At 39.7% G+C, this 7,794-nt stretch overlaps 1 protein-coding gene across 6 annotated transcripts in view; it reads right to left on the minus strand.

Annotated features, from left to right (window-relative positions):
• The window catches only part of FHL2 (four and a half LIM domains 2), a 59,575-nt gene that overhangs the window by 11,866 nt on the left and 39,915 nt on the right, over window positions 1–7,794 (minus strand). For 3 of the 6 annotated variants that reach the window (XM_064646367.1, XM_064646366.1, XM_064646365.1), the window contains exon 2: window positions 4,779–4,958. In XM_064646367.1, coding sequence (XP_064502437.1) covers window positions 4,779–4,934 — 156 coding nt within the window. In that variant the 5' untranslated portion in view covers window positions 4,935–4,958. Of the gene's footprint in view, window positions 1–4,778; window positions 4,959–7,512; window positions 7,584–7,794 lie in introns of all 6 variants that reach the window. The other 3 variants (XM_064646369.1, XM_064646368.1, XM_064646364.1) reach the window with 2 other exon arrangements.

Here is a 7,794-nt window from a genome sequence, read left to right on the forward strand (position 1 = left end):
CATGGACATGCTCTGCCCTGTACAAGCATTTTGTAGCTGAAGTGCAGAGAGCACCAAACCAGTTTGAGATGTGCTACTACAGCAAAGAGAAAGGGAGGAGGACAATACCATCTCTGCAGAGCTGTGATAAATCCTGTAGAAGTGTTTGGAGAGAGAATTTTTAACACTTCATTCAGTGACATTTCTTCTGAACATAGAAAATAATCCTTCTCTCGTATAGTTTCATTTGAAGATTAAAAATTAACTAAATTAGCAATCCCTGAAACTACTCATATTTTAATGGGCTCTTTTCTCAGCCTGATCTCAGTATCAACCTCAGCTGAAAATTTCAGCTCAGGGTTCCTTGACACAACCAAATGAACAATGAATGTTTCTCAAACAGACATCAGAGTGTCGACCAAGTGGAGATCTTTTGTAGGTGCTCAGATGACTGTAAGCAAAACTTGACGCAAGATCCTATTTGTATCTGAGACTTTTTAGAGTCATGCCATGCAAAAGAGGTTTGAAACTCATGGTTTTGAAAAGCCATTATGTGCTTTTAAAGTAATTTTATTTTCTCTTATTTTCCTTATGTCACTCACAAAGAAAACTTTGACAAAATAACTGTTAACATTGGCAAGATGATGTTTTAACAGCTTTTCCGTAGTTCTGTATGGTTTTGCTCCAGTGTGGTTTATTTAGTCACTAGGGTGGGACTGTGACTTTTTTTAAACTAGAAAATTGTTTTTAAAAAAATCCAAAACCTAGAAGACCCCAAGACTAGAGTTACCAGGTCACTGAGTTATGCTTAAGGCTCCTCATATGTTGTCTTGTACTCTGGCTTTTTAAATCTAAGTAAACTGAAGCCATTATGCATTAACATTTTTCCTGAACTGGCTTTCAGCAGAGACCCAACAGGAAGAAGGAGATTAGAGAGCTTATTACCAGAAGAGGAACTGCATGTGTTGTTCACAAACAAAGACTACATTAGGCTTTTTTGCCTGCCACAATTCTCTTTTCAGAAGAGCAGAGGAAACGGGGTACGCCAACAAAATGCTGTGCAGATTGTACACTACACACACCCTGTAGCAAAGCACTTAAGTATGTTAGACTGGCACATACCTGTCAAAAGCATGTTGAGAAAGGATAAAACCAAGTGATACTGTGCTGGACCCAGACCCTTAGGGGTATGAGAAGATATTAGGGTATCTATCTCTTTTACCATTCCACTTTATAACTAGTCTGAGATTCAGTAATGCACTGAAAAAGTGCTGCAAGTCAGGACAAGGTTTAAATACTTAAAATGAGAAAAATAATTATTTTATCCCTTTCCTTATCTGCATTACTAGAGGTTTTAATTTTTTGTTTAGTTTATTTAAGACTGACCCTTCTGACTCATTTTTGGCCTGTGTGCTGAGACAGTAGCTTCATCTCTCAATCCACTTATAATTTAATTCTTGCGTGTTGCAGTAAGAGTGTTCGCCCCTTCCTGCCTGCCAAGGACAACTTGTGGACTGCATTAAACACTGGATTACTGTAGGTATTTCCTGGTTTTGCAATGATTTCTATACCATAGGATCTGCAAGGAAAGTATTTAAAAAGCCAAAGTCAACCAAAAGTCATGCTTCAGCAGTTAAGCACATGGGAATATAATGGATGGATTTCCAGAAAGAAGCATGAAACTGTAGGTGTGGTAAGTGTTCACCAGGGATGTAGGCAAAAAAACGCCCTTTTTTTTTTTTTTTTTTTAGAAAAGGTAAATTTATACTGTGTTAACATATGAATAATGTATAATAGCTGTGAGAGAAATGGCATCGTGTTTTTCTACTGCCTCCCAATGCCTTCTACCACGCAGTATGTGAAGCTTTTAATCTGTCTGTGAAACATCAGCTAGAATTGTTTACAGTTAATGAAATGGCCAAAATCCAAAGATGTCATTCAGACACATGTTGTCAATCTGGGATTTTTTGATGGAAAAAATTTGATTTTTTAAAATAAAGAACAAGTCAGTTATTACTCAGTTACTTTCACAGCTACCCATAAATTACTATAAAAACTAGAAAGACAGTGAAACAAATTTTCCCCTGATTTGAATTCAAGGAAAGCCTTTCTTCAGTATGGTTATCTTGTGGGCTCTCTGTGCCAGAGCTTAAACACAATGGGAAAATCTGGCATGTTTCATCCTCTCAGATCCCAGTGCTGTCAGAATTGGAGTATTACCAGTGTCTGAGCAGGCTTAAGTTCAACTCAGGTGAATTGATTCTGTGCATCAGTGCTGGTACACTACAGGAGTTCAGAGACGGAGAGCTGGCTGTCCTCTTGTCAACACCTGTTTTACTTTGGTTTAACCCTGTCATCTAAAGAAGGGCTGCTTTTAACTGGGAGGGCTGGAAAGAGGGAAATTAAGAGCACCTGGTTCTCAGTGCAGCTTTTCTAAGTGTAGAAAAACAATGGTGGCCTAGAAGGGACTTGCAAAAGAAGATCTGAGGTGAGAGCTGTATGGGACCTTCAGGTTGTAATGTGGGTGCAAGAATGGGCACCCCTGCTAGATGCAGAGGCCCAGACGTGACCTTTTCTGATAACACTATCACTCCACTAGATTTTCGTTCCAAATTTTGCAACCGTAGGTTATGTCATATAAACATATAAACAAATGTGGAGTCCATTTTGTACATGAAGTAAACATACTGGTTTCATTCTCAAACACAGTGCAATTTATCTTCTTTGTTGAAGTGAAAAAGTAAATGCAAGGTTTAAAAAGATATATAGAAAAATATGTACGTGTATGTCTGCGTGTTTATTTTTTATGTATTTATATCCCTATGTATACATACAGTTTAATGAGAAGCAGAAGTCTGATTTTTTTGTAACTTTGTGTTTCACAGCTGAATTATGCTCAGTCAGATAGTGGACATACTTGGTCTGAAACTTGTCTTGGGGCTGAGACATTTGTAAGGGCTCTCTCAAATGTGTTCTCTAATGTCTGTTACTGCAACTGAAAAACTACTATAGTTTTCTTTTCAGTGGGAACATCCATAGCATGTCTTTTTCTACCCAAGCACATGTTGAGTTTTTTTTTTTCAGAAATCTTGTAGCAATTTAAGTTCAGCTTTTATTTGTCTGGCAGAATTTGGTTAAAATTGGTCAACACGTTCAAAAGCTACAACATAAAGCATGGACAGGCACAAACAGCGGTCACAGAAACAAAAAAGGACATGTTCATTTCTGGTATGCTTCATAGCTTTTTAAGAAATATTTATTTGCTATCTCTTATTTGTGTTTTCCACATACAGTTCTGGTTCTTTACATATATAAAATATTCTTATATTGTAGACTAAGGGGCCCTTTTTTTTTCCTATCTGCTTTTAGAGTGCGTCCTGCTTAAAAAAAAAGCAGTATATTGGATAACACCCACACTCCCTAAATCCATAAATCTGGGTTGAAAAGTTCAGCCTGATTAATTCCTGAATACTTTGACCGAGATTTGTTGAAGCCAATCCAAGTTTTTAAATTCTCGAATATCAACACATGGAAATATCTTCTCAGGGGATTAGAAAGAGACCTTAAAACAAAAGCACATTCTGGAATGGGACAAAAATATTTTGCTTTTTCAGGTCAGGACAGGCCAGCTGTATCTCTTCTCTAATCTGAATATTTATGAGCTGTAGGAAAGCTGGCAATTTTATACCCCCTTACAGACTATTGCCAGTTCCCTGTCTTGATGATAAAACATTCTCACCTTTCTAAAGTTTCTGAAAGGGACTTTCCCACTGCTTTGCCAATAGAGTGGGGTAGATCTATTTGGAAGACATGCAACATTTATTTTTTCCAATCTGAGTAAGCATATACTTTTGTATCTCTGAACTAGTGATTGAGTAGTAGTATCAGTAATAGGAATTAATTGGTGCTTCTAGAGGTACAGATAAGCAATGGAGGAAATCAGACATCAGATCTCCTTGTATCGGTCAAGAATCCTATGGTCATGCAATGCAAATTGCAAATCTACTGCAATCTCACTCTGTCAGTGAAACTCTTGCCCAGGTTTTGAACAGGTCAATTTTGTGCAAGGAGGACAGCTATTGGATGGAGTCAGTCTGTAGCAGTCCAACAGACACTTCGCTGGATGACTCATCTATCTTCATTCAGTCAGGGTGAAACTGGCATGAGCTCCGCTTGTTTTGGTTATCTTAAAAGAAATGCGGGTGGTTACACCTTATTGTACCAGGGAGGTGTTTCCATGTGGTACAGGAGTGCACAGCTCAAGCAGAGTCTCTTCTCTGTCCTTTCCAACCTTTAGTTAGACTCCTTTATCATCATTTAAAAGGCTATTTTTTCTAACTCTACCTGATTTATTACGTGGGTCAGCATTAGCTGGATTTTGTGGTCCCCAAGTTGGCACTTTTTCTTGAGCGTGTCTTGTCTCTTTGATGACCACAGAATTATGATCACTGGGAAGCCAGCAGTGGCTTCCCTCCCTCTGACTCAAAGTTAAGAAAAACCTGCTTTTGCCATCCTTCCAGATCACAGCTGGCCCTGAGGACAGACTCTCGTAATGACTTAGAGAGAATTTCTTACATCAGAACATTTTATACCTTGCAGGAAGGCATGTCTATTACCACGCCTGGTAAAGAAGTGTTTGACAAATGAAGTGCTAAAAAGCAGATACAGGGGTCCAGAAACTATGCTCTCCCAGCAAAAAGAACCCCTATGTAGCTGTTAAGCTGGATTCTTCCAGGTCTCAGCTCTGTATCCAGGCTGCTCTACCAAGATTTCTGTAACAAGACACAAATCTGGCATACCTTGCAGTCAGCGCCGATAGGTTTTTTACATTCCTCGCAGGTATTGGAATAAAGATTTTCATAGCATTTCACACAGTAGGGGCTGTCCTCCTTCAGGATGTACTTCTTACCAAACAGGGACTCTTTGCAGTAGTGGCAGTCAAAGCGCTCAGTCATGTTGGTATCTGGAGCCCAGCTATCCTGTCACGAAGACAGAAACAGGCACATACATGTCAGACTGAGCTACACTTGACCCAATCCCCCAGGAAAGGTTTATCAATTCTTGTTTACCACATTGTACCTCAGTTTTAATCTGACTTTCAGTCAAAATAAATGAACGCAATAGGAAGAAACTGGACTATAAATTCTACAGTGCAGGGCAATGACAATAGCCCATCTACTTCAGCCATCCACTGATCTGTCTCTCACCAGAACTAGTGTTAGAGACAAGAAGGAGGAGTAACCCTTGAGTCTGAAGAATTCTCATGGGATTTGTGAAGGGGATTTGACCAATAGATCCAAAGCAAGAAGGTGTCTTTGTAGGGGGTGGAGGGAGCCAAGTACATTAGGAGGATGAGCCAGCTAATCTTCAGAAACAACATCTCCTGCATAAGGCAAGACAAAGGTTTTCGTTGCTAGCAGACTTCAGTAATGCACAGACTCTCAGGCACCACTGTTATGTGCTTCTGCACCTTCCTTCTCTGTGTACTCAGTAAGCCAGTGTCTGGAAATTGTTCCCCTGCAGGCAAACACCAACTCTCCATCTCTCCTCGTGCATGAGACTATAGGCACTGTTAACAGCAGGAGGTATAGGGTTGGTGATTGTATATCTCATTCTTCTCTGATGCAACTGAATGAGTTATCCAAGTGCACTGGCACACAAGTGGGAGCTAGATGCCCTGGCTCAGACAAATGTCAAACAATGATTATGGAAGGGGAAAAGCAAGTGGAAGAAACTGCATAGGATGTTTCAGCTTATCTGAATTAGAAACAACTGCTGTTTGCTCCTCAGCTCTTATGTCTCTATCATTTTCTGGATGCACATACAAGCAACAATGACACAAATGCTTTTGATTAACCACAATTTATTTTGGGTTTCATTAGAGTCATCAGCTTTTTTCTTAACCTGAGGGTCGCAACATGTGTTGCACCTGAAATCTGTTTGGAGGTTACAGCTGGAGAGGGCATAGCTGCCTGCTTAGGAAAGCAAATTTCACAAATGGAAAGTGAATGCCATGTGGACTGCATGATTTTCACTGCCTGCCAGGCCTCATCTCCTCTTTAAGCCACATTTGATCTATAAATCCTTAAATGTTTTGAGTACTACCGGCTTAAGTGGGTACCTCTGTCTTTCACACACAAGTGACATTTACAACAGCTGCAGTCCTTTTGCCAGTATCAGCTCTCAAACAAAAAGTTGTTACTTGCTTAGTGTTCTTGGCACAGGTTGCTGGATTATGGAGTTTATCCTATCCTTCTGGTAGTGGGAGCCACCCACAGGGCATTCTGAAATCCTGAGTTCTCCTCCAGAATTTCAGTTTTTATTATTATCTTCCATTCGCTATAGCTGAAATGTGATTACAATTTTAGGGCAGACTCAATGGGCAAGTTTATATTGTTTTGATGGGTAGAAAGCTTTTTTTGTTTGGCTTTTTTCTAATGGTTGATCAACTGCTGAATTGACCAGCCCAGACTGAGGAGTGAGCTGTTTTTAGGGGTGAGGGGTGTGTGCTGTAGGTAAGTGATGCCCCAGCTGCTGGAAAGTCTTTTGAACTACAAGTAACTGCTAAACAAAAAGGAGAGACAAACTACCAAACCCCAAAATATGCTTGGAGGAAAAATCATGACAACTGGTCATCTATGCTACTGACAACCCAGAATGAGTAGCAGTCCAGCTGCTTTGGCCTTAAAGATGCTCTAGGAACTGATTAACTTTCTTATCCCAAAGGGGAGCTGGGAGTACCTTAGGTGGTCTTTGTCCTTAAGGACTAGAGAGGATCATAGGGACTGATAAGGCAAAGACAGAAGGTAAGAAGACATGCTGCAGAGAGGAGTGCAGTGACTACCCAAAGCTCCCATCTAGCCCATCTCCAACAGCAGTAGCTAGCAATGGAAGTCAAAGACAAGAGAACAGGGACAGTAGAGAAGGACATTTCCTTAACAACTGCTTCCAGCAAGTTAGTCTCCTCTTGAAGTAGAGTTGCAGTCATTACCACAACATTTAAAAGTTGATGGTGGATTTATTTTGCTCTCTGTTTTGTGCCTGTTTACACTCCTAACCTACTTAACATGCTTGGACTTGCCCATGAAAGAACTAGAGAGGACTTAATTTCCTTCATGGAGTAATTTCAGCAAAATGAATGGAGTCAGACCAATGTACACTCAGTTGCACATGTAAATGTATGACAGATTCTGAGAGGAGTGACACCTTTTTTCAAATATTTTGTATTTAAGACAGAAATCTGTACTTTTTATCAGATTTTATTAGATTTTTTTTTCTGAATGATAGGATTTGGTTGTATATTTAATATGCATTATTGCTAAGATGTGAGCAGAAACCGCTTATGAACTGGCATTTGTCACTTTTCCGCAGAATGAGTTCTTTCTAGCCCTGATACCAAAGAGTGAAAAATTTCTCTTCAGTGAAGATGTGGAAAAGCAAAAACCAGAGAGTGTGATTCCTTTACAGGTTTATACATTTCTGTATTCATCCAAAGATGCCAAAGTGCATTGTGACTGGAAGAAGGACTATTACCTTAGAGGCGGATGTTCCTATCTCTTGGTCACAGGAGGTTCCTTCTTGAGTGCTGTATTGTCTTCTAGGTGCTTTTCAGGGGAGCAGAAGCAAGCATTATGTAATATATTTATTTAATAATTTATATAATAGTGTAATAATTTATTTAACAATTATTTAATAGTCACTGCCCTTAGTGCCTTATAGTGGGCACTTGCCTCACTATCCTGGAAGGGATCTAGTTTTGTTAAATGTGCTCTAAGATTGTCACAGTAGATTGTCCCCCTCACCCTGAGCAGGGAG

The sequence above is a fragment of the Pseudopipra pipra genome, chromosome 2, assembly GCF_036250125.1.
Source record: "Pseudopipra pipra isolate bDixPip1 chromosome 2, bDixPip1.hap1, whole genome shotgun sequence".
In the NCBI taxonomy this organism is placed as follows: Eukaryota; Metazoa; Chordata; class Aves; order Passeriformes; family Pipridae; genus Pseudopipra; species Pseudopipra pipra.